Source organism: Octodon degus, unplaced genomic scaffold (genome assembly GCF_000260255.1).
Source record: "Octodon degus isolate 3935 unplaced genomic scaffold, OctDeg1.0 scaffold00075, whole genome shotgun sequence".
Taxonomy (NCBI): Eukaryota; Metazoa; Chordata; class Mammalia; order Rodentia; family Octodontidae; genus Octodon; species Octodon degus.
The window spans coordinates 918,847-945,113 of NW_004524651.1; the positions used below are offsets into that span (position 1 = coordinate 918,847).

General features: G+C 47.4%; 1 protein-coding gene across 1 annotated transcript in view; it reads right to left on the reverse strand.

Moving 5' to 3' along the window:
- Positions 1-799: 799 nt before the first annotated feature.
- The window catches only part of Lama3 (laminin subunit alpha 3), a 243,587-nt gene continuing 218,119 nt past the window's right edge, over positions 800-26,267 (reverse strand). The window contains exons 62-74 of the mRNA XM_023720392.1: positions 22,951-23,068; positions 22,471-22,611; positions 20,004-20,143; positions 19,136-19,267; positions 18,710-18,863; positions 14,504-14,673; positions 10,729-10,912; positions 8,222-8,362; positions 5,610-5,769; positions 5,381-5,511; positions 3,587-3,680; positions 1,989-2,108; positions 800-1,242 (exon numbers count right to left, since the gene is read on the reverse strand). Of these exons, the coding sequence (XP_023576160.1) occupies positions 1,103-1,242; positions 1,989-2,108; positions 3,587-3,680; positions 5,381-5,511; positions 5,610-5,769; positions 8,222-8,362; positions 10,729-10,912; positions 14,504-14,673; positions 18,710-18,863; positions 19,136-19,267; positions 20,004-20,143; positions 22,471-22,611; positions 22,951-23,068 (1,825 nt within the window). The 3' untranslated portion in view covers positions 800-1,102. The remainder of the gene's footprint in view (positions 1,243-1,988; positions 2,109-3,586; positions 3,681-5,380; positions 5,512-5,609; positions 5,770-8,221; positions 8,363-10,728; positions 10,913-14,503; positions 14,674-18,709; positions 18,864-19,135; positions 19,268-20,003; positions 20,144-22,470; positions 22,612-22,950; positions 23,069-26,267) is intronic.

Consider the following 26,267-nt stretch of genomic DNA (forward strand, 5'->3'; position numbering starts at 1 on the left):
CTATAAAAGGCTCATGCCAACAACTTCTGACAATTGCCAGTTCTGCTGATAACCCAATACTATTATGGACTATTTGGTCCATATTGGGTTATTTTGCTGGATTCAAGTACCTACACCCTTTAGACTGGGTTCCCATATGAAAAGGTCCTTTAAAGACTTCTCCAAATACAATTTCTCTAACTGCAGTGGAACACCCATCCCTGAAAAAACAAAACGGAAAAGGGGGATATGTTGGGAGCCAGGAAGCTAGGAAATCAATCAAACATATGTCGGTGAGACTTGACCCAGTGCCTAAAGCAAACAAGCTACCTCACTCCTGAGATAAACATCCTATCTGGTTAAGGTTTGCTATCAGTTGCTAAGCAACCTAGTGTCATGCATTACTAACTTTACAGAAGTATAAATGAAAGACAGTTTTGTTGTGAAAAAAGGGGAGATGGAAAATTACACACACACACACACACACACACACACACACAAAAGAGAGAGAGAGAGAGTTAGGATAGATATACAGCTACTTTCTCTTAGTTCACTGAGAATAAAGGTTTGTACTAATATTGTTTAAATAAGATATCATGTCTGCATCTTGTCCTCTGAATATCTACTATGAAGACGATAATATGCAATGTATTAATTATTGTTAAACATCCTACTAATTTGTTTTGAAACTATTTCATCCCTATTTTATCTTTTTTCTCATTAAAATGAATAAAAATTATAAAAATAAAAAAGAAAAGGACACTGCTTTTATGTAACTGCATCAATTATAATCCTTTAACATATGTAACATTTCATATCCTTAAAGTGCTCTAAAAGAATTTTATTTTTTGACAAGTTTTTTAAAGGCACAGTTTTTAGTGACAGATAGTATCAAAGGTATTGTGTGCATATTTGAATAACAATCTGTTCACCTTCTTCAAGAAATGAGATTTTTGTATGAGTTAATATGTAGCATTGGATGCCAAAATGAGGGGTCACTGTGCATGGTCAGTCAGAATTCAAGATTAGATTTGCCATAAACTTGCTGGAGAGCTGTGGAGGGAGGAGTGTCGGGTCCTCTGTGCTTCTGAAGGTGAATTTCCCACAGTGTGGCAGCTTGGGGTCAGTGGGCAGGGCAGCCTCTCAGGCTGACAGAGCCCTGGACTTCCATGGCTTCAGAAATAGGGTTGTGATTGACTTGAACATTCTTTAGACAGCCAAAAAATGACCTCCACACTGGGAGGTTCAATGTCTTCAAATTGTCTGAAAAAGAAAAGCAAGAGGCATTTGAGGAATATGTCCTACTGTCAAACAAACACACCCTGAGTTTTACAGAGTCCTAAGAAAGAGCCAAGCAGACCCCATGGCTCATCCCACCCGGTAATTTCTTCCTCTTCAAGCAGGTGGCTGACACTGACTGCTGTGATAAATCAGCCACAGAGCAAGTCCTAAGCTCTTCAGGGAAGGAGCCTCTACAGTCCAAATCAATAGACAGTAACTCTGAACCCTGCTGCTTTTTATGGGTCATGAAAAGCCTATAAAATTAACAGCCAGATAGACTATTTGGAAGGACATAAAGCAATGAAGAATGAAAAGGCTCCTTCCAGCAAAATTCCAGTCTTGAACTTGCCTCCACCTCAACCTGCCCAGCTCTCCCATTCTGGTCCCAAGCAGCTGAACAACTCAGCAGCAAGAATAGATGCCTGGGGAGGACAGATCAGATTTTCTGCCTGATTCTTTGCTGGCGTCAGGTTTCTGGGTTCATGCAACTTCTGAAGAGGCGCATAAATAAGTGGTAGGCTTGAGGCAAGGGTGGCGGCAGTACTGTGGCCTGGACTAGCCACTGGGTCTCCCTAAGTGTTGGACAGGACCTGCCCAGCTCCACCGCCAGCCAAGGGCCACCTGCTAGTGACCCGCATGGTGGCCATCACCTTTGCTGGGCCATGAGGCAAATGTTAAGAGCTGACATCAGGCAACACAACTGTAGAAGAAGTGGGTATGAGCGTCACCTGGGACACCGCCGATGTACAGCAACCCCTGGGTGCCTTGGGGAGAGAAAGTGAGCTGCCCGGCCATGTAGCTGCTGTCCTTGTCCAGTTCCAGGTACAGGCTCTGTTGTTTGATGGTGACTGGAAGAAAGGAAGCTGGTTAAATCTGTCACCCAAGGAGGGTCCTTCCTGTATTTCCTGAACACTGGAAGCCACAATTGGTCTGATTTTTAGCTCACTCCCAGGGGACTGGAGGCACACTGCCTGCAGGCTCTTGGTCAACCTCGGTGTAAATTCACCTAACCTTTAGTGCCAGGCGGCATGAAGTGCTTCTGCATATACCACCAAATCGACCCCTAAAATGAACCATCTCTGCAGCATCATTGTCCTCTCCATTTCCCAGATGAGAGGCTGAGATCCATGCAGCACCTGACCAGACACCTGGCTTACAGAGAGCTGGGACTCCAGCTCTGGTATGCCACCCCTGGAAGTAATATGTACCTCACAGAGCCTCAGCTACTTTCTAAGAAGGCACTGGCTTCTGCAAACGAATGTCCAAAGCAGCTGATGTGTTTTTGACCCATGGAAGCATGTTCTTCTCCTGTTACCAATCTTAGCTAATTACAATATATTTGGTTTTCAAACTAGCCAAGGAAAGATTGTTTTTTTACAAAAGGTATTTTATTTTATTTTTAAAATCATTCATTTATTTGGTATAGGGTCTCACTATGCAACTTGGACTCATAGTGATCCTCCTGTCTTAGCCTCCCTAGCACTGGAATTACAGGTGTGTGCCACCACATCTGGTTTCAGGGCTGGCATAGCATGCAGTACCAGAGATCGAACCTGGGTCCTTGCACTTGCCAGGCAGGCACTTAGACCACTGAGCTATCTCCCCAGCCCACAGAAAGTATTTTAGAAAATGCAGGTTCACAGGTCTCTAAACTAATACCCATGAGTTACTAATAAAACAACAGGCTCTACTTGAAAAGATGTGCTCCCTCTCCACCCCATGTTAGCTTGTCTAAAGAGTTTGCATTAGCCTTAACTGATTGTTGAAAATGTAATGCAACAACATGACTTGACAATACAGTGGCCAGGGTACTCACTCTACTATTGGGCTGGAGCTGTGCACGTTACGCACACTATCCAGCTTAATGTTCACCCCTGTGAGGCGTGTGCTACTTTCACCTCCAGGTTACAGATGAGGAGCCTGAGGGCAAAGAGCCTTTAAGTCACTTGCCCAAGTTCACACAGGGTAAAGGATGGCACTGAGATTTGACTCCTTTCTTTTTGACTTGAAACTGAAAACTTAAATTACACTGTCATATGACCTTGAAAACTAATACAATTTATCAATTTGCTGGGCTCAACACAGGTGCGCATGTACACACACACACACACACACACACAAATCCCCCAACTCTGGAAGTGATGGAGAACCGGAAGCAGCACCCATGACAGCACTGACAAGGCTGGGGTTGCCAATGGACGAGCGAAGCTGGGGACTGAGCCGGTCAGGCACTGGGAATGTTGGATGGAGGCCGCCTTTGAGAAATTCAAGTCCACATGAAAAGAAACAGCCTCCCTGTGTGCACACAGGGAACTGGATGTCCTACCTGCCACTGAGTGCCACTGCCCATCACACAGAGACTGCTTTGGTGTCACTGATGTCGACAGCGTGCCTGCCCCACTGTCCACAGAGGCTGTGACCTGGAACACATATGCACCTTGGGCTTCCTTCCGATGGTGGACAGAGACAACTTTCCTTCCCCTTCTCCCTTCCCAAGCATGGCCATGGAGACAGCCCACCAGCACTGTAAGGGTTCCCCAACTCCCGGTAAGCAAGCTTCGAACCCAGGCCCTGCCGGAAGTTGTTGGTAATGACAGTGGCAATGACCTGCTCCCTCCCAGCCAGACCCTATCCCAGTGGCCCTACTCCAGGGCTCTGATGTGCTCAACCGTCCTTCTTAGCAGTTCATATGTGATGGTGACTCTGTTGAGAAGGAGCTATAAAGTTTGGAAGACAAAAATGCTAAGAGCCAGCCAGTTATGACCCATGGGACACTGGACAAGCTGACAGAGTGTGTCTGAACACATGTGTTGGGGCCCTCTCTCTGATTAAGGGCTTCTCCGGGACCTTCCAAGGCTGAATCAAGGTGAATGATAGGACAGGGCTCAAGCGAGTGCCACTGGAAATGACTCACATTTAATTTGCCTGTCTCTAGATGGACCATCTATTTGCAGGCAATTTTTGCGCTAAACAAGGTCACTGTCAATGTCATCAGTTCTCCATTTTGTTTTCTTGAGAGGATTTCCTCTCCAGGAACACTCACTGGAGGCCCCTCCCTGCCCTCCTCTAAAATGTCAGTCTGGTCTCCACCTCCCACAAGGTGGGTAGTGTTACTTCTCTGGGTGACAGGAGAGCTGATCAGAAGTAACATCCACAGCTTCAGGAGAAAATGTGCGAGGGCCTGGGGTGTCGCTCAGTGCAGAGCACTGGCCTGGCATTCAGGAGGCCTGGCTTCAATCCTCCACATCAGGGGGAAAAGGTAGTCTAGGAGTTTGGACCATTGTATTTTCTCCTGGGGCTATTTTCCTTTACATTTAATAAATAGGGGAAAGATAAAGATGAAAGAAAATAGCACAGCATTAATTTTTGACTCAAGGCCTCCATTATGAGCAGCTTCCGGGATGAATTTGGTTTTAAAGAGACATCTTTGTCAGAAGGAAGATGAGGTAGCTGGGTCGTTGTAAATGAGGCCTCGACCCAGGTCTGTGAACAATGGGAAGGATGGGCTAGGAGAAGCACAGACTGAAGGAGGCGTCCAGGAGGAGCCAAAGGAAAGCCAGGGTGGGCCCAGTGACCAGAGATCTGGGCCTGCGTGGACAGGGTAGGAGGGTCCAGCCTGACACATGGACACAGGCCACACATGGGCCTGGGTATGGCATGGTGTGGAAGGTTGGGGAAAACCTGTGCCAACTGTTCTGGTACGGCCTTCCGAATAAAAGAGATATGAAGGGGGAGAAGGGAAGGAAGGAAAATGGGCATTTGTGAAGCAGCAGAAGTTCTCCAACCTGGACAAGAGCCCTAGGATAAGACTTACTACTCTTGCTTTATAGTACTAAAGCCCAGTGTCAAAGAGGTCAAGAGGCTTCCCAAGGATTCTGTAGCTAAGTGGTGAAGCTGCAATTCCCCCTTCCATATTTCACCAGTTTTAAAGATGAAGAACAAAAACCATGATGATAAGCTGATTTGCTAACATAAAACGGTAAGTCATCTCCCAGGCCAGCTTAAGTCGAAGGCTCTGCTTGTCTTCTCTCATCCCCCACCCAGTCCTCACTTGCTGTGGCTTCCAGCAACGGAGTGGGGTTTCCACCTCCTGCTCCCGGGTCACCCAATCACTGCGCACCTTGCCTGCCTCCATGTAGACACTTAGGCGCTGTCCCCGTTGACTTCCAATGTGGACCAGGAGCCCAGTGAGACTTTGTGGGCGAATGCTGAACATGAGCTTGAGCTCCGGCTCCAACAGAACAGAGTCAGCTTTGGAAAGGAAGAGTAGACCATGAAACCGTTGTAACTAAAGGCGAAAGATAGAGTTCTTAAAACAGAGACTTGAACTTCACCAAACCACTTCTTACCCAGGATGACATGACCTCCTTCTTGGGAGAAATAAATGCCTTTCTCCAGAGAGCCATTCATGCAAGGAGACACCCCAAAGTTTCTAAAAGGGGAATCCAAGGATTTTAAGCCCAATCGAAAGTTCTTCAGGCATCCCACAAAGCTGTTTTGAGGGAGGTTCTGTGACCAAGCAGAAGAGAAAAGAGTTCATTAGCTACATCTCCCTGAAATGCACAGGGTCGGGGTCACAATGTTCAGGGGTAGTGCAACATGTAGGTGAAAGATTTATTGTTTCTGCTTCACAGAGTCCAGTGGGTCTGACTGTTCTACTCCCTGCCCACAGTGTCAAGGAAAACCTGTCTGGCAGCTGTTTGGTGGGTTCGTGCAGTTCCAAGGCATCTCCATGCCAGGTGGGGCGTGTGCGGGGTCTGGGAGCCATGGAGTTTGCCAGCTTGCGCTGGAGTACGGATCAGGAGAGTTGGCCTGCCCCTGAGCCACACACATGGTGAGATGCAGTGTGGGAAAGTTTCTGCCTCACTGTTCACAGGTCTCACAAGCTCTCTGCAGGCGTGAACCACTCCTGAGAGTTTTGTGAGCTGGGATGAGAGCTTAACACAAGGCAGCTGATGGAAGCACTAGGTCAAAATGTTCCACAAATAATGAAGCGTCTCACCACTCCTGCCATTGTTTGGCTCAGGGCACTACCACCGGAGCACAGGTGCCAAGGAGGAGCGCACTGGGGCGGCTTGTGGCCAGCTCTGGAGCAGGGGCTCCTCACCTGGGCCAAGGTCGGGTGTCTAAATTGGTGATCCCCTATATCATACACCGGCTGTTCTCCATAAGTACATTTTGCTGGAGAGCAGGACTGTGTTGTACTCACAGATTCTCAAGATGTTTATATAATTCTCAAAAAAGGATCTTAACAATCATTGAATAAAAATCCCCCAACCTCTTCTAGAATAAATGATTTTAGGGCTCTGGAATTCCAACAACAACAGATGTAGCACTAAGAGACAAGGGGGATGTCAGAGATGAACGTGTGGCTTGCATCAACAATAAACCATTGGCTGGTCTCCATACAAAGCTTTAGTTTCTTAAGAAGCCCTGGAGTCCAAGCTAGTAAGCAAATCCTCCTCAATCACAGCCATTTCTAGGCCCACAGTTGAGTCTTGTCACCCAGTGAAAAATCTGAATCCAGAACCAAGCACACACTTCTCAGAATAGGCATAACCTGCCCTGAACCCCTAAGGGCCAAGTGGGGAAGGGTCCTTGGGGAGGGTGTGGAGGAGGGCTAAGATGATGCTTTGCATGCCCAAAAGCTACTGTAGGGGAGAAAACAAAATAATACTTTATTGCTGGGGCTTTGGCGCAAACTTCGAGCAAAATTCTAGTGGGCCAGGCTGTGCCTTGTAGGACTGGTTCTGGCTGGGCCAGGCTGAGGCCCTGGAGGCCAAGCCAGTGGAGCAAATCTGCCTTCATTACATCCATGCCTCTGCCCCATTTGAGTCTGGGCCCTTCCCTGCCTCACGGCAAGCAAACATCAGACCAGAGCAGGTCACCGGCTCTCAAGGAAAGAGGCGACAGCTCTTTGGCCACTTTCCTTAGCTTGTGGGACAACAGGGCACATCTGGGAGAAGAAAGACAAGTGTGTGAGCCAGGGGCAGCTACTGCTCTGCCAGGAGGGAGGAGAGATGCAGAGGACACAGGCTTCTGACTGCAGCCCCGCCCGGCCTCTGAGCTTGACACCCAGTCAGGTCCCTCCCATCTGGGGACACAGGAGTCCTACCTTTCCTTTAACCCATGGCTCCCAGTTTGGGTTCTTGGCATCCTCTTTTTTAAAAATTCAGACCCTGATTAACACTGCACTGCATATACGGTTAGTATGTTCTTTTTTTCCCTTCCTCTTTCAGTACTGGGGTTCGGACCCAGGGTCTCCCCTGTGTCAAGCCTGCGCTCACTGAGCTACACCCCTAGCCTTCTGCCCTTTTCAGTCTCTGTCCAGCCCTCTGAGGGACAAGGGAGAAATTGCAGCTTTGTGCTAGTATGCCTTCAACACTCCCGGGCCACTTGACAGGCTCCTGCTTCTCCAAATGAAGAGGGCACAGGCCACACTACGGAGCTAATAACAGTTTCATCTTCATGTATTTATTTTTATGGTTTTGTACTATTTATAGCAAAGGATATTGGGTTTCCATTCATGAGAAAAAGAAATAAAAGCCTGTTAAAAACACATTGAAGTTCAATAGCAAACTATGAAGTCGATGCCGCGCCTGAGTACGGCACAGGTGGCAAAGGTGGCACAGGTAACTAAAGCGTCTCACTGTCTTGATCCAAAATTGCTTCCAACCTGTAGCCTTAAACATGTATGTACTGCCTAGGAGAGGAGCTAAGGGCCCTGTGCATAAACACACAAAGGCCTGTGCGCTCTACACATCGGGGTGCCTGCGTCCACCTGCGCCCTACACAGGATGGTTTCTACGTGGGGAGGGAAACCACGTAGAAACTCGTGGGTCTTTCTCATGGCCCTGTGAACATCTGATATTAAAAATATATTTAAAGCATTTTGAGATTCTTACACATCTTATATCATTACAACGGCAATACTATAAGGCGAACTTGTATCTATGTTTACCTTTGGCTTCCCTGATGGAGACCACCCCAGGTAAACCTGTGCTCTGGGGATGCTGGTGGAATTTCCAGGCAATCTGCCCTCCTGGGCCTGCAGCCCGTCCACCAGCAAGTGCCCCCTTCCGCCATCTTGCCCAAACACCACCTGAGGAGTGCAAAGAAACAAATGTCAAGTTCTTTCCTCTAATAAGTGCTGCTGTATTTTATTAATGGTCACAGGACATTTTTTGTTAAGTTTCCTACCCTTCTGATTGCTGTAAAAAGAAAAAAAAAGAAAGAAAAAGAAAAGAGGTTTTCCCCTGCTTGTTTTCATTAGCACTGTTTTGTGAGATTGTGTTAGATACTGAACAAACTAAGTGGAAAGGGCGGACAAATAAAAGGTTACTCAAAAGCGAACTACACAAACAGATGCGATTGATCTGGAACTTTGTACCCAAGATGGGAACCCAGAGGCACAGAAATCAGCAAACTTCTTTGCAACAAAGGGAAGGAACAGCTCGTGCAGACTGAGGGGAGGCTGCCAGAGCCAGGAGAACGCAGCCACTTCTCTGCTAACGGGAGGGGTTTGTAACCCTTTGCTGCCAGTTAGGACTCCTGGGCCCTACTGTGGACTCTGCCATCTCTGAGGCTCCACGTCCAGCCTCAGCCTCCAGCCTCCCCTGTCTGGGACACATGGGTGGCGTGTCACAACTCCTAATCTTCCCCAGCCTAAAACTCTTCTCTGGGGTCATGCGGCCTCCTCCCCACCTTGTCCTTCTTGGCAGACACCCACCACTGGGCACTGCTGCGGTATGAACTCCTCCCCCTCACCGAGCCTTGCACCCCACCCAACTCTCTGCTCTGCCTCCGGGGCCCATCTGGACTCCAGCTCTGCACCTCCACCCCAGTCTCTAGAGCCTCTGCTTCTACTTCTCTCCTCCCTACTTCTCCAAAAGAAGAGGGATCAAAACAGATCCTTTTGATATACTAGTTTATGCCTCTTCCAAGTGGCAGAGACACCTGGAATGAAGTCCCAAGCCCTCAGGTCAGCCCTCAGAGCATAACAATCTGGCCCTGCCTCCACTCCACACTTTTCCCAGCATTGTGGTCTGGTCAGTGACTAATTCCCACTGGGAGGTCCTTACTGTTGTCTTCCTCTGCCTAAAGCACTTGTTTAAGTTCATATGGTGGTCACCCTCTCCAGGAGGTCTTTCTTAACTAACTACCTCATCTAAACTAGTCTCCCTACCCGGCATTGTCTTTTCCTGATCTTGCTCTAGTGTCTTCCCGATATCTGCTGTTACACTGAGAATTTTGTGTTTATGTGCTCCAGCAGAGCAGCTTGGGAACTACTGGTTGAATGACTAAATGGATATAACTTGTGCAGTCACTTAGGTTACCTGATTGTCAGTTCCCTCATTAAAAGAAAGTTCTGGGCTGGGGAGGTGGCTCAGTGGCACAGCACCTAGCTGGCAAGTGTAAGGTCATGAGTTTCATTTCTGGTACCAAAAAGATGAAAGACAGAAGACGGAAGAAGACGGAAGAAGATGGAAGAAGATGGAAGAAGACGGAAGAAGACGGAAAAGACGGAAAAGATGGAAGAAGACGGAAGAAGACGGAAGACGAAGACGAAGATGAAGACGAAGAAGTTGTTGTTGTTTCCTGCTAGATATATACTGTATTTTTAAAAATCTGGTCTGCCTTGAGGCCAGAGCTGGGATGCTAGGGTGTGGGTCTTTGTGTTTGTGGGGGTAGGGAGGGCATTCAGATAGCCTGGAAGTGGCCACTGCAGGAGGCAAATGGTCCTGGGAGCAGGTTGGATGTAGACCAGGGGATAAAGCAACCCAGTGAGGATGGAGAGGGTCTAAGGAGCAGCGGCTGTGTCCACTGAGGTATTTAGGGCATCACTGACATCATGTATGCAGTAATCCCAGCACCAAGATGCCAGGAGCCCAGTGTCTCCTCCCACACAAGCGCTCCTGACACTGGTGCCTCTGCCTGGGAAGGATGCTGGGTCCTATTTTCAGTTTCTTAGACAGTGACCTTCACCCCAGCTGGAGGTGCAGGTTGAATATCTCTGAGCAGTCATGCTTGGGACAAAATGTGTTAGAAATTTTAAATTTGAATCTTTTTTAAATTTTTTTGGTGGAACCGGGGATTGAACTCAGGCCCTTGCACTTGGTAGGCAAGTGCTTATTCTACTGAGCTACTCCCTAGCCCCATGTTAGAAATTTTAGATTTTCTAGATTTGGGAATATTCACATGTACATGTATTCACATGTACATAATAAGATATTCTAAAGATGGTACCCAAGTCCAAACACAAGATCCACTTATGTTCATATATACTACATACATGTGGCCCAAAAGCAATTTTGTACAGTGTCTTAGCCTGTTCACAATTTGACTGCAACCCCAGACCAGCTGTGGAATTTTCCACTGTGCTGCCACATCTTTGCTCAGAGTTTGGGGATTTGGGAGCGTTTTGGATTTCAGATTTTTCAGAACGCGCAAACATTAGCCAAATCCTACCGTGTGCCATTTCCCATCCTTGTGCGTCTCTTTGCTTTTAAGCCGCAGCTTTTTCCCTTCTGCCCCCAGTGCAAAGACCAGGTGTCCCTTCACCAGGTAAAGAGCCATAAAGGAGTTCTTGGTCCCCGTGTAAAACACCAGCCCCCCAACGGAGGTGGTTTGTATGTCCACAGCAAACAGTGATCTGTGGAGAAAAGAAAGCAACAGGCAAGCAAGGAAAAGGGGGGTTGGTACCATTTTTCTGCATCTCGCGGCTAGGAGTGGGGTGCATATGCCCAAGCTCCCATTTTTCCAGTTCATGAGCAAGAGCATGTCACATGGGCCTCCTCCCTGCCCCTGGAAACCACCATTCTAGTTCCTGCCTGCATGGATTTACCTGCTCTAGGTACCTCATATCATTGAAATCATACAGTATCTAGTTTTTTAAAATCTTATTTATTTGGTACAGGGTCTCGCTACGCAGCTCAGACTCATAGAGACCCTCCTGTCTCAGCCTCCCAAATGCTGAGATTACAGGTGTGCACCACCACACCCAGTTTCAGGGCCAGCACAACACACAAAGCCAGTGCTGCATGCAATACCAGGTATCGAACCTGGTTCCTTGCACTTTCCAAGCATGTGCTTAGACCACTGAGCTATCTCCCCAACCCATATAGTATCTGTTTTACTGTGACTGGCTTGTTTCACTTAGGAGCCTGAAGTCGGTAAGGACAATGAATAAGCATTACATTTGTGTGTACTTCCAGAGAGGGCGGTGGTAGGGGGAGTAAGGATCAGCAATGAATATGGGTGTGGCCCAAGCTTCACATGAGCGCTTTCACTCTGTGGGACTCATTTAACAGAAATGTGCAGAAGTAAAGAGTCACCTGCTTCTACAGCTCTCCAACCCCACACCTCATCTAGGATGGAAAAGGAACTAAATATGGTTTGGTCAAAGCAGAGGTTGAAAGCTAACATGCACAGCTGGAGAGATAGCTCAGTGGTCTAAGCACTGGCCTGGAAAGTGGAAGGACCAGGGTTTGATCCCCACTACAGCATACCATACTGGCCCCAGAAATTGGTTGTGGTGGTACACAGCTGCAATCCCAGTGCTGGGGAGGCTGAGACAGGAGGATCTCTACAAGTCTGAACTGCATAGCAAGACCCTGTATCATATAAATAAATAATTTTTTTTTAAAAAAGAAGTTTAACATTCACTAACATGAGCAGTTTCCATGGCATTTGTACATCTGGCTGAGCAAGATTTACTGTCTGAAAACTTACATCTGTCCACCCTATTCAACAAGTATGTAGCAAGGATAGAGCTCTGTGCTGGACTCTGGGGATGCAGATATGGGTAGTTCAGCCCTGATCTATGCATGGTCCATGGATGCCCCAGAGGGATCCTAACGATATGGCAGGAACAGGCAATAGAGACACAGGCAACAGCTGGCCGTCATCCTGCACGGCTTGAGCCTACTGTCTCAGCACACGTCGGGCTGGGGGCAGGGGCCAGCTTGGACCTGCTGAGGGCTGCACCCCAGTGCAGTGTGTGGAGCAGGGGCTCAGGAAATCATTACGTAATTAAGTTAAACAGCCAACAGACATTCTGGAGGCAGGACCTGGAAGCGGAGGGGAAAGCTGCACTTCACTTTGCTTTTCAGTACTATGAGCTGAGATGTAATCTTCAGATTAGCAAGTTTCCTAGAGGGGAACATTCTTCAAAAGGAAAAAGGAATTCGTGTTTGTTTCATGAAACCACACAGATGGCAGCAGCTGCGGCTGCAGGGCGGGCTGGCGGCAGGAAGGCGGATGCTGGAGGGTGCTCCGAGGGAAAGCGCTCCCGCGTGTGGGCCGGCTGATCAGACTGACATTTACTTCCCAGAACTGTTTCTGCAAGCAATTTTCTTTCAGAAAAGACTAACTAACTAACAGCACGAAAAGGTGGCAGTGGATTCAAAGCCCAGAATGCGATACTGTAGCTTTCACTATTGGTTGCTGGAGGCGGAGAAGTAAATTCACACATTCATCTCTGGTCACAATAAGCGTACCAACTTGCGAAGAGAGGGCACTAGTTTGGAAAAGAGTCAAACGTTGCTAGAGCGCCAATGGTAAAATATTTTCAGCTTCCTACAGATATAAGTTTGCGGTTCCTGAAAATATAATTTGATTGCTATGAGATTTGGCACTGAATAGTTTAAAATTTGTTTTTATAAATGATGGACTGCACTTTAAACTTTTTGAACGCTACCTTCTTCATTGATGAGGCATAATTCAGAGCTGGAGAAGGCTGAGGGACAATCCCTTCCCTATGCCTTGCTCTTTTTTTAGCACAGTTTTACCAGTGGAAGGATCCGAAGTCTTGCCCCTGGAGACATGGAACGGCCTGATGATTTCGCCTATTGAATGCAGTATTTATTTCACTGTCTAGGTATTCAGAACTGAACTCACAGCCTTTGTATTGAGCTACATTCCCAGTCCTTTTCATTTTCTTATTCTGAGACAGGGTCTCACTAAGTTGTGTGATCCTCCTGCCTCAGCCTCCCAGAGTGCTGGGATTACAGGTCTAAACCACCAGAGCTGCTCTGATGCAGAATACAACTCCTCCTTGACCTTCACATCTGCCTGCCAGTGAATCCTGTCTAGAGAGGGCTTCCAAGAGCAAAACTTCCCAGCCACCGGCTCTCCTTCCCTCAAGGGACCAGAACCAGCTCCATTTAACAGGAGAGAAAAGGGACGTGTGGAGTGGTGGTGATTTGCTAGAACACATGGGCACACACAGAAGCTGGGCTTTGAAAAGCTGCTAGGTGGTTTGTGGTGGCACACAGACATGCTCCTTCGAGAGGCCCTGCGTGGGCACAGTGCCCTGGCCACCCACAGACGGGCAGCAACAACTCGGCTGCTTCCAGCCAGGGGTGGGCTCCACACCAGGCCCTCTGGGTCGACCTCTGCTTGGGGTGCACTACAGTTTGAGCCCCTCCACTGGCGCTTGTCCTTGCTGAACTCTCTCATGGGCCAGCAGGCCACATGCCAGTTTCAGGTTCTCTCTGGCCTCCCACTGGCATCTGTCCCCTCGCTGTCACCTTTCACTGGGTTTCTCACAGTAAACCCAGTTTGTAAATCTGTTTGCATCTGGGCATCTGAGTCTCAGAGCAGCTGAGCTGGCACACGGCCTCGGGCCACGTGGCCAGAGTGTGACTGACTCAGGACCGACAGCCAGGTCACTGTGACCCCTGAAATCCTGCCTCTGCAGAGAGGCTCAAAGGAACAGCTGGACCCTTTCCTTTATGCCGCCTCCAGACACCTGAGAATGACACGTTGTTTTCCTCCTTTCTGCCAACATCATTAATATTTCTGCTCATTTCCTCCTCCGCCAAAGAGATGCGATGTGCTAGCACAAAGAGTCAGAATGCGCTCTCTAAAAAATGATCTATCTGCCTCCAGGGCTTCCTAAATGAACACTTCTTTCGCTACAGAAACCAAAGAAAGGTGCTTCGTCATAGAAATAAATAGCAGCTTTGGGAACAAAGCTTATTTTTAGAACGCTGTCAATTCCTAACCGATTGTCTCAGCCCCTGAGCAGTGCATGCCACGTTTGCACGCCAGCTGCAGGGAGCACATGGCCCCCAATCACGTTCCCCACCCGGGTCCTGTGCAAGCTGGCACCTCTCTTCACAAGAACAGTGGTGGCACCATCCTTTGCGAAAGGTACACAGCATTGTGCCAGCTAAGCATTCCTGGGTAGAATTGCGGTTGAGTTTAGAGTTGGCCCTGGGCCAGGAAAATTTTAAAATACCTGGGTTTCAGCAACTCCTGGGGAAGCTTGAACAACAAGTGGCTGGTGGGGCTGTCCCCAAACTGGAGGGCTCTGTGAGTGGCCTGGGCCCCGGCTGGGGGCAAGCAAGGCTTTGCATCCTGCCATGCTTCCATGCTCCAGGGGGAGGTCGCTGGGGCATCCTGCAGCATCTGCTCGGGGAAGGAGCACAGGATCAGGGTGCTGGTTGCCAGGTGCTGAGGCAAGAAAGATGATCCCGCCAAGCCCCCGGCTCAGTTTTCCCACTCCAGCAAATAGTCCCGCGGGGATGGGAAGCTCCCACCGCGAGCCCTTCCTGCAGGTCGCTGACTGGCACAGAGCAGGGGAGAAGGGAAAGCCGGAGCTGAAGCTCAGCTCCAGAGCCCTCCTGTAGCTAATCAGCTCCTAGTGTGCCTGTGCTCTCTAGGGGGCTACCCAGGACTGGGAGGGGCTGGGGTCATTCTTGGGGAGGGGAGAGCTGCAGAGCCTCTAAATGTCACCCTTCTATTGCTCTGTTGGGAAGGAAGTGTGTCACTGTCATCCTATGCGAATCTGTTGTTTTTGGAAAGCTCTCACACCTGTGGCTACTCAGCATCCTGCCCCATCATGGAGCTGGAAGCAGCAACATCCCCTCCAGAGCCGTAGGTGGCTGGCAGCACAAGGCAGCTACAGCCAGCCAGTGGGACACGGGGCCCCTGCACTGCTGTATCCCTTTCCTGGCCATCCACTGGGGCTTCTGCAGCAGGGCAGGTGAGTGGACCCATGAGAACTATCAGTAATGTAGGATGAACAGTCTTGGTAGCCACCCTGTGCCACCAACCTTCTCATTACCTTTTGAAGAAGCCAGAGCCCAAGTCGTGGGCATCATGGGCACCCAGCTGTTTTAGTTCCTGTCTTCATGTCCTGCTGCTCCTCCCTACGACCTATTTTGGTGCTGCTCTCTGCCTTCCTGGGTCTCTGCCCTGGAGTCGGCCTGACTCTCACACTGGGATGTTGCTGATTTAGCTCCTTGCCCCTAGGATTTCCCTAACCCTCACCATCCCCCAGGCTGCTGACAGTTTCATCATCCTTAATCTTCTCAGCAGTTTAAAGCATACCCTTCAAAGGCTTTCCACTGGTAATGACAGTGTCTGAGTCCACACAGTCACAGGAGGTCTGCCTGATCTGACACTAGTGTGTGATAGAAGTTACGCTCTGCTTCAGCTCCCTTCTCTGGATTCCCCAGTGTGTACCCCACTTTCCCAGCTTAGGCTTTCAGAGCACATTCAATGAGATTTGACATCCCTGAGCTTGAAGGCTGACCCTGCCAGCTACTGATGGGTGCTCTCGGGCAAATGTTTGGGACTCAGCTTCCTGCCAAGAAGTTGGTATTTTCTTCTGCTCTCGGAGGGTGGTGGTACAAACCAAGGGGCATCACGAAGCCTTGGGGAAGACTGCACACAGCGTCCTGTGCCCACAAGCACCCCCAGTCTGTCTCCAGCCTTGGGCTTCTGCTCCCCAACATCAATATTCACACAACTGAGCTCGATGCACGCTCAGGAACCCCAGCTCCTAGGTCACCGCCCCCAGGACTCCCCTCATTTCTATAATAGGAAAATCCCTGCTGCACCATTCCTGTAGCATTTTCTGTCCCTCTTGTTCAGGCTTCTGCCATTATTATGCACGGTAGTAGTAACTAATGTGTATTACATGCTTCCTACGTGTCAGGTCCTTTCTCAAGTGTGTCAGGCGTACTTCAGCCTTCAGTGCTCACAACCACATCAGACAACATGATCATTATTTCACTCCACTTACACTGGAGCAAGAGGGTTCGGTGACTACACGAAGGCACATGTCTAACCAGCGATGGAGCCCAGCGCGAGCCCCGGAAGTCTGAGCCTGGGGACCAGCACTCAGCCCTAAGCTTGTTAGCAGAGAGAGTTGGAACCATTCTCTCTCTGAGAATGGAGCTATTCAGGGCAGAGCTAACAGCTTCTCTCTAATCTGGGGCTTGCACAGAACTGTGGAAAAAATCACAGTCACAGACATTGCCCACAGGAATAACCCTGGTCCCAGCAACTGCCCCCTCCCCCGTGTTCCTGCAGCTCTCTGGGGCTCAACACACCACCAACTCCCTTTCCTCTTTTCCCTCCAAGCCTTTGTCCTCCTGTCCCTGTGGTGCTTTTGGTGGAATCTCCAGCAGCCCAGCAGCCAGGCTGCGTGCCTCACACGGTCCCATCTCCCCCTGGTCTCCAGTGCACTTGTCTGAGTCCAGCATATTCTATACTATAAATAGCTTTAGAATCCATTTCTTCCTGTTCTGCTCCACACCACCACCTGTTCTGCCTCTTAGGAGTGATGGGGCTTACAATGAGAAAATGAATACATGGCTTCATTTCTGAGGGCACAATTCTAAAGATGCTCCTCTGGTAACAGAAAAATGGCAAAGCTTTGGATGCATAAAGTGTATTTCTTGGCAATAGCATAAAGCATTTCTTCTGTATTATCCACTCAGACTCTGCAAATCTTCATGCATCACAGAAACATGAGCAAATGGCACATGGATGAAAACTGGGCAGAGCAGCAGATCACTGTCCAGGGGACACAGGCTATGGAGCCTTGTGACCACCTCCACCTCCGACAACGGGAGCGAGGCTAACTGCCCACCCATTCCAACCGCCCACCCACCCTTTCTGCAAGTCGTGGCCAGGGACAGTCCTGACTGCACAAGGCAAAGGGCTTAGTAGGGAAACCCACTTGGAGGGCTTAGTGCAGTGCCTAGCGATTGGGGGGCTTGATGTTATCCATTAATCTTATCCACTGTGACCTCAGACACGGAAGGTTCCGTGTTGGCCTTGGGCAGAACAAGGAATTCCTTAAGACCTAACCCCGTGTTCAATTCCCAATGCCTCCACACCTCCACCCTTGGAATGGCACTGGCTCCCAGTCTCTTGGTGTGGCACATGGGACTCCCTTGGGAGTGATGACTGGCCCCACTCCTAAGGCCTCTGACCTGGGATTGCAAAGCTTTGGGGCTGTGCGGTCAAAGTTAAGCCCCGGGCCTCAACATGACCTGTGTACACATGCATGTCTCCTCCTCGTAGCAGCCCCATCAGGGCACAGGGGGTGTCTGTGGGCACGGGAGGGGTGTGGCCCAGCATTCTGGAGAAAGATCACTGGACCTGCTATAGACGTAGCAGAACTGTCCAGAGAGAAAGGCATCAGCTATGAAACTTCAGAAACCTATGAAGGGTCTCCTACCACTAGGTAATTATCAGCCTTGGACAGGAATCGCTTTAAATAACTTTAATGTTGCTTCAAGGTTTTCGTTTACTGCAGATAAGGCTCTCCAGAGAGCCACAAGGAGCTGGCTTAAGCCATCAAGGCCGCTCTGCTCTCTTCTAGGGGACTTAGAGAAAAACTTTGTTCATTATAGTATCATCATATTGTTACATTCTCTGTCCAGAGAATGCTTCTGTGAGCCTTCTTTTTGTTGCTGTTGTTGTTTTGGTTTTAGGGATTGAACCAGCTCATTTACACCGAGCTACATCCCTAATCCTTTGCTTTAGTTTGTTTGCCTTTCAGCTTAACTTTGAGATAAAAATATTGAATTGCTAAGTTGCTCAGGGTGAGTTTGAACTTGTGATCTTTCTGCTTCAGCCTCTTAGAGTGCTGGTGTCATAGACATGCCCCACCACACCCAATTCTCTCTGCCATCTTCGAACATGCAATGTGGGAAGAAGCCGAACATGTCCAGGAGTGTGCCCACCTCCCCGTGTGAGGACAAGGGTCCCCAATATGAACGTGCATGTGTGTCCTGTCCAAAGCCCCTGGATTTCTTTGTTGAAAGGCAAGCACTGCTCTGAGAACTATTCCCCAATCTTTGTTGCAAGGAATAACCCTTCTTTCTTCGCTCTCCTACTTCCTGGTTATGCTTCTGGGCTTTGCCTTCACCAAGGGCCAACCCACTCTGTTCAGTTACAGTTCTGTTTGTTCTGTCACTGAAAACCTGGCCAAATTTTCAAAGACATACCAACCAAAAGCCAGAAAGAGAATCATTTTGTCATTTTGGCACAATTCAATGGCAGATGGCCGGTGAATGCCACTTCACAGAGGCACTGACCTCTACAGACCTGGCGATCTCCCCTCCTTTCCTACCACCGTCCACCTGGGCTGGCCAAGGAGAATCTTCTAGTGGAGGTAAAGCCATTGTGAAGTTTTGACACTTACTCTGTCAATACTGAAGGTCCTGGCCTTGTTAAACTTTGTGGGCCCTTTAAATAACATAAGGAAAGGCGGTTTGTTCAAGCTGCAGCCTCCCAGGGACACATCTCTCTTGGTAGATTTACTGGCAAAATCTAAGACTTCAGGGCTCTCCCGCGACCTGGAAAGGGGCAGAAATGAAAGCTGCTTCATGGTGATCCTCCTGCCTGTTTCCAAAGTACTGAGATTACAGGAATGTGCCACCACACCCATCAACAAATAATATTTTTAACTGCCAGGGGTCCTAGTACATTCATACCTCCCACCTGAATATCACAGGTACAAGCCAGAGGAAAGAACAGGGGCACTTAATTGACTAGGACTGTGGCAGAGGAAGACAGTACCAGAGGGGCGGCTGCTCTCATCAGTCCCCCCAAAGAAAAGATCACCCACCTCTGGACAAAAATATTGCTGATGCAACCCTCAAAAGAGCTCCCCCCAAGGCGGAGAGACTGTGGGGAACTGGAAACGCCCTGCAGCCTTTGGCTCCTTCGGAGCGGCTGGTCATCCACGAACAGCCGGAGGCTGAAAGAGGAGAAAGCAGAGTGACGGCTGCTGGGGGAGATGCTCATGCCATGGGGTCAGTCACCACCCTGGACCCAGACTCAGCATCCATTACCTAAAAGAACTGGTAAGACTTGACTTGTCTTTACAGACCACGGAAGGTCACTTTCATGTACTTTGTATGCAAAACGCTTTCATTCTATATTGCACGCATACAGGAATTGAGCATATCTTCTTTGACTCAAAGAGTCTCACAACAGGAAAACACCAAAATAACCAGGTCCCAGAGAAAGAACAGAAAGCCTGCACACCAAGAGCCCCACTGTGAGTTGCTTTGCAGTCTCTGGTTTCCCTCCTTCTCTGTGAATAAGCAACATATCAAACTCTGGTTTTGAATAATTTGCCCTGCTTTTGAACTTCATAGAAATGAGATCATAGAAGAAGATTTCTTTTATGGGTGATGTCTTTTGCTCCACATTATATTTGTAAGGTTCATTCATGGCATTCCCTATCATTTTAGATTTTTCTTTTACATTTCTGTGTAGTAGTCCATTTTGCATGTACCACAACTGACCCACATCTATCTACTTTTCTTTCCTTGAGAACATTGATCTAGAACAAGGACAAAGACTAAGATTTCCAAGTAAAATAACATCAGTACCAAGAACAAACATTTTGCAGAAAGATACCAGAGAATTCCATTAATGTGAATCAAACAGAACTCTAAGAGCCCAGATGGAGGTCCCACACCACTCACCCTGCGTTGTCGCTTATTACAGACACGTAATGCAGCAAACCATCCATGTATGTCTGAGGAGACTTAAAAATTGGGCTGTTGCTCTCCCTGGTGCTCAGTTCAATGTGACCGTCCTCCAGAGTGACCTGCAGGTTGCTTGTCTGAAACCAGCACAGAGCACACCCATCAGAACTTATCTGCAGCTAAGATTATGAGTAAGTGAACACTCGATTTATGATCCCAACCATGCATAAAACAGGATGTTTTGACCAACATGTTTTGACTTAGCCATCTTAATCTAAAGGTTAGTCCCAAATATTTTAGCTACATGTTTATGACTATAAAAATCCTATACAAATTATTTTAGCACTTATAAATTTATCAAAATCATTTTTCTGGAGCTAACACTCATTAAGACAATCTAAATTCACAATCAGTTATCCAAAATAGTAAGTCATTTCTATCTTAACTTTCATTCTTCTAAAGTTATTTTTATCAGAATCAATTCTTTTATGAATACATTTTAGAGCAAAGAGCTGGATCATCATTTTTTTCATAGAGGATTAAACAATGATTTCTTCTCTTTGGTCATCATGAATTTTTTATTTTCTGGTCATTATTTTTAGAAGCCCAATTTTCCATGTCAAACTGTGCAGATCTAAGTTTTCACAAGGTGATTTGACTTTCTGTCACTTATTCACTTAAAAATGTGTAATTTCAGCAGTTTTCAATGCAATTTTATTCATTTTTTTTTTCCTTCCAAATTGAGTTTCTGCAGTTTTAAGGAAAAGGTGACTCTTTGGTGAACTTTCAATCTAAAACAACTTTTAGACTGCATGATGGCAGTCATCATTAGTTTTACTTTTGTGCTGCTTTTTTCTTTCCATTGGCAATATTCCTTATAAAAAGGATAAAGAAATTATGTGCATACATATGAAGTTGAAGGCAATGTCCCTGAAATACTTTTAGGAGTCCTCTGTTGTGCAGGGTTGTTCTGATCTTCAGCTAATCCGGTTTTCCCATTGAGTGTCATATACTAAGTGTTCCCAAATGTGGTACAGAAGTGCTGGTATCACAAGAGTTAGGCGCAAACATCCTGTTTTATGGAAAAGATAGCCCCAGCGTAATGTTGCCCTGTGATTTCTAAGGGCTAGTTTTTGAAAACATCTCTAAAGATTGATGATCAAAATAGCAAACGGTGACACTTTCCTCCTACTGCACAGCCACAGACTTGGCTATCGTCATCTAGTATCTTAAGAGATATGAGACATATGTTGTGCCCGACGAGTCTAAAGAAACAAATCCGAGACCTGGCCAAATAGCTCAGTGGATTAAAGCACCTACAAACAGGCATAGGGGCTGGGGGTTCAATCCCTGGGCCTGCCATGCCAGCCTCGCCCCTGGGGTGCACTGAGCCGGCAACTGAGACTGGGCATGGTGGCGCACACCTGTAATTCCAGCTCTTGGGAGGCTGTAAACAAGTGGAGCACTAGGAGTCCGATCTAGTAGTGAGACCCTGAACAACCTGTAGACCCTTCCCTAAAATACAAAGTAAATAAATAAAATAAAAAATAATGAAGAAACAAATCTAAGATCCATGGCATCCTACTTCTACCTCTGTTTAAAAATTGCACTTATAGGGCCGGCCAGATAGCTCAGTGTATTAAAGTTCCTGCTTAGGCAGACACAGGGACCAGGGGTCCAATCCCTGGCCTGCTGTGCCAGCCCCAGCCGTGAGGCCTGCTGGGATGATGACTGAGACTGGGCATGGTGGTCCACGTCTGTAATCCCAGCACTTGAGAGGCTGAAAAAGCAGGAAGGATCACTACAAGTCAAGCTGTGTAATGAAACTCTATAGACCCTAGACTAAATATATTTTTTTAAAAAAATTGCACTTATTCTCCAAGTGGATTCCCAACAACTAGCGGGCTGCTATGTCCACACACTAACTTCTCAACCCCAGAGGGCTATCCTCGTGGGAGGGTATGTCTATGGCTCTGTATATGTGAGCAGACAACAAAGGACCTTCTTTGTCTCATTCTTCAGATGTCAATACTGTCCAGCTAGATGCTGCAGAAGAAAAGAAACAGGACTCTATAAAGATCAACCTTTCGTGTGACCAAAAAGGAACAACAGACATAAATTCTGATTTTTCTTTATATTTAAACTTTTGGTCAGATTATGACTCATAAGTTATAATTCATTTTGAATCATCAGACACACCTATACAGAATAAAAATAAGTCCAGAAAGAAACACAGACTTGGTTCTGTGAGTTGGTATGTGCCTGTGTGCATTCTAAGCTCTGTATCTTTTAGGATCTACCCCAGGGAGGAGGCTAACTCTCAAGCTCAAACTGTACAATGGCATTGACTTTGATGACTGATAAAATACCCTGCTACTGTAGTGTCAAAAATCTTTCTGTGGATTTTGACATTAAACTTTGAGACAGATTTAAAAGCGTACAACACTAAGGCCTCGTCTCTTACCCGTGTCTGATGATTTAGTAGCACCCCGCTGGGTTGATGGGTCTGAAAGCCAAAGGAGGCCTGGAAGTGACCCTGCTCCAGTGGGTCCAGGTTAACAAAACTCAACTGTCCCCCTCTGGAGAACGAGGCAGAGCGCACAAGCTGCAAAGCAAACATGGAATCCATTACTGGCCTTGTAATCATTTCATACCTAAAACACAAGTGTCTTGCCCTAGAGCAGATGAATGTGACTCATGGAGCCAGAAAGAAACCGAGTCTGTTTTGTGGGTTTTGAAAGGTTTGGGTCAATAGTCCTACTCTCCTCAAATTCCACAGGTAAAGCTGAAGGAACTCTGTCCCTTGCAAGTATGGGGCTGTGCAGCGGATCGATCTCCCACAGTGTTTGCTAGCAGCAAAACACCAGAAGTTGATGCACAGCCACATTGGCAAGATGGCCCGGCTGGGACACATCCTGCCCCAACGTTAGAAGCCTCGGCTCACCTGCCAGTCCTCGGAGCACTTTTTGGTCACTCCCACGGTATCATTCAGCCTCACAACGCCGGTGGTCTTCTTCAGATTTTTCATGCAGCCTCGGAAAGCAGGTGTAGAAATATTGAACCTGCAGAGGGATTCAAAAGAGGAAGACGTGGCACAGCTGGAACTGCAGCTGGAATTTATTCTGTAGCTCCAGCTTGCCCTTCCATGAGTACTGTCCCTTTATGGCTCTCTGTTCCCTTGGGATGCCTATAACGCTGTCCAAGGATCCCTAAGATGCCTCTTGGAAAATCTACTTCCTTTCTGCAGGAGTTTTCATTCTCAGCTTTAAAAATACAAACAATGTTGACAGAACGGCCAGTGTCCCTGACCAGGGCTGTCCAGAGATGCAACATGTCCAACACCCAGCATGGCCCATCCCCCACCCCATGGTCATGGCATTGCATGGCGGGTAGGCAATGCAAGAAGAAGACAGCATGCAGCAGGTATCACACAGATAGGCATGAAGCAATCCATGTGCCTATGAACGGGTGCTCAGCGTCAGAAACGTCCTTGATAATGTCTTGAGTCTTTTTACCCATTTATTCTCAAGGGGGACACTGTGAACTCAAAAGAAGTAAAGTATTACTTCTGGGGCCAGTTGAATTATGGGAAATGGGGCTTGGCTTAATACATGCCCAGCTGGCACCACAGAAAGCACTGTCTGGAGTGGAAAATGTATTCACTAGCTCCTACTTTGCGGCATGAGTAAGAGACCACTGTGAATATTAAGTCAGCTAGTGCCTGGGGCAAACTGATGCATGGGACAAATTTGGAAGAGTGGTGGTACGTGTGGGGTGGGGGTGCCCCCCAGGAGCTGCTGCTGGAGGAAGGGCTATGCCCTCTAGAGCCAGGCTGCTGAGCTTCCGGTTCTGTCCCTGCTGCTTGAGCAAGTGGCTTCATTCTCTCTGCCTCGGTTCCATCCTCTGTACAAGGGGACCATAGTCACCTGTCTCACGGGGCTGTACTGAGTTTAAATCATGTGTGCAATCCACTCAGCTGGTGCCTACTGAGGAGGGAGGGCTCAGGCTGAGCGGCAGGGCTGGAAATTAGCCCTGATGCTGTGCTATCATTTTTCTTATGCCAGCTCTTCCCACACAGCACCTTGACATCTTTCCTTACATTTGACTTCTGAATTCTGTCTGCAGCTGAATCCACACAAAGCATAACTGACTAAAGTCCAGGCAAATATTAGCGTTTCTTAAGTGGTCAATGTACTAAGAAATCACAAAGCTGATTTCATTATAAATCCCCATGACAGCTCACTTTTCTAAATGCAGAGGTGCCTGCATTCATTTAAGTCTGATTTATTATAATCAGTGGAGCTGCATGGAACACACACAAAATTAAACTTCACAGAAAGGAAAAGGAAGACACAGATCCTCACTGGCATTGAGGCATGAGCTCAACTGTCTTATAAAGATAACTTTTGGCTCAGAAGAGGAAGAAAGCTCACCTTAGCTCCTGGAGCGAGTCTCTTATTCATCTTTCTAGGCCTAGTCTCTCTCAGGCCTTCTGAAACCTGCACTTCGAAGCCTGATATGCTTGCTAGAGGGAGGCAAACATGTGGGGTTCAGGCTGCAGTGTTCCTGCATCCCTACATGAGGGTCAGCTGCCTACAGGGGGTCAACCTGCCCTTTGGGTTGACCTGTCAACAACCCAGGTAAGCCCGCCAAGAAAGTGTATCCTGCCTCCCAGCTTTGGAGGCAGATTTCAGAGAGCAGGAAGGACAAAGCCTGACCCTAAACTTGGGCTTGAATACTGAATAAAGATGCAACAAATCCTGGGCTTATTTTCACTTCTTGAATTATTTTCCTGTTTTAGGGTTGCACTTTGCAAGACCGTGGGCTAAGTTCCCAAGAAAAATTTCCTCACTGGGATCAGATCTTCGGCATCATTGGAGTTGACTTGCTCCTCTCCTGGGAAGCAGATGGGATCAGCAGATGGCAATTTCTGATTACAATCAAAAGAACCTCATTCCCAAATCTCAGTCCCCAAACTCAGGAAATAAGTACAGTGAGAAGAAGATGAAAAGCACTCAAGTAGCCCCGCTGATGAAGCTGGCTCCTCCAGCGATGGCTGCAGTGTGCTACGAGCACCAGGACCCGCCATTTACTCCACAATCCGAAGCTGCCTGCAGAGCATGGCAGAGGGTTATGGGGAGAAACCCTCCTGCTGTCCAGTGACCCCCACACTAGGTTGTTTCAGGGCTCACTGGACTTCAGAAGACCACCTCAGGGATGAGGCAGGCTAGGAACAGCCAAATATGCTCAGCATTTTAGTGAGGAGGGAGTAGAAGCCCAGGGAATTCTCCTGCATTTTTCATGTTGTAGTGATTTTAATTAAAAATCAGAGCATAATGCTGAGCTGTAAAAGGCGCAAGTCAACAACTTCTGACAATTGCCAGTTCTGCTGATAACCCACCACTATTACAGACTATTGGACGAGTTTGGGTTATTTTGCTGAATTCAAGAACCTACAGTCTTTGGACTGGCATCCAGTATGAAGAGGTCCTTTAAAGACTTCTCCAAATACAGCTTCTCTAAGAGCAATGGAACACACATCTCTGACAAAACAAAACAAAAAAGGTGGATATGTTGGGCGCTACGAAGCTAGGAAATCGATCACATGTGTGTAGGCAGGACCAGACCTCAGTGCCGAAAGCAAACACGCTACCTCAGTCCTGAGCTAAACATCCTGTCTGGTTAAAGTCAGCTACTAGTCACTAGGAAACCTTGTGTCACATATTACAAACTTTGCAAAAGTAGAAATAAAATACTGTTTTGTGAAAAAATATATATATACATATGCACACACAAGAGAGTTAGAATATACAGTTACTTTCTTTTAGTTCATTGAAAAGAAAGGTTTGTACTAATATTGTTTAGACAAGATATCATGTCTGCATCTTGTCCTCTGAATAACTACTATGAAGACAACAATATGCAATGTATTAATTATTGTTAACTGTCCTACTAACTTATTTTGAAACTGTTTTATTGCTTTTATCTTTTTTCTCATTAAAATGAACTTTAAAATTAAAAAATAAAAAAATCAGAGCATAAACATGCCCAGAAAAGGCAGGCAGGTCTGGGTGTATAAGGTCCTAAATCAGAATATTCGGAAAATTCTGTGTGTGGTCCATGTGCACTGGCACCTCATATTTGCTTATCCATCTATTTCTTTAATAGTTAAAGGTAGAAGGGCAAATTCAACCCAAGTACTGACACCCCAAGGTCACCCCACTCTTTGGTGGTAGAGCCAAAAACACGGACCACCTCTTC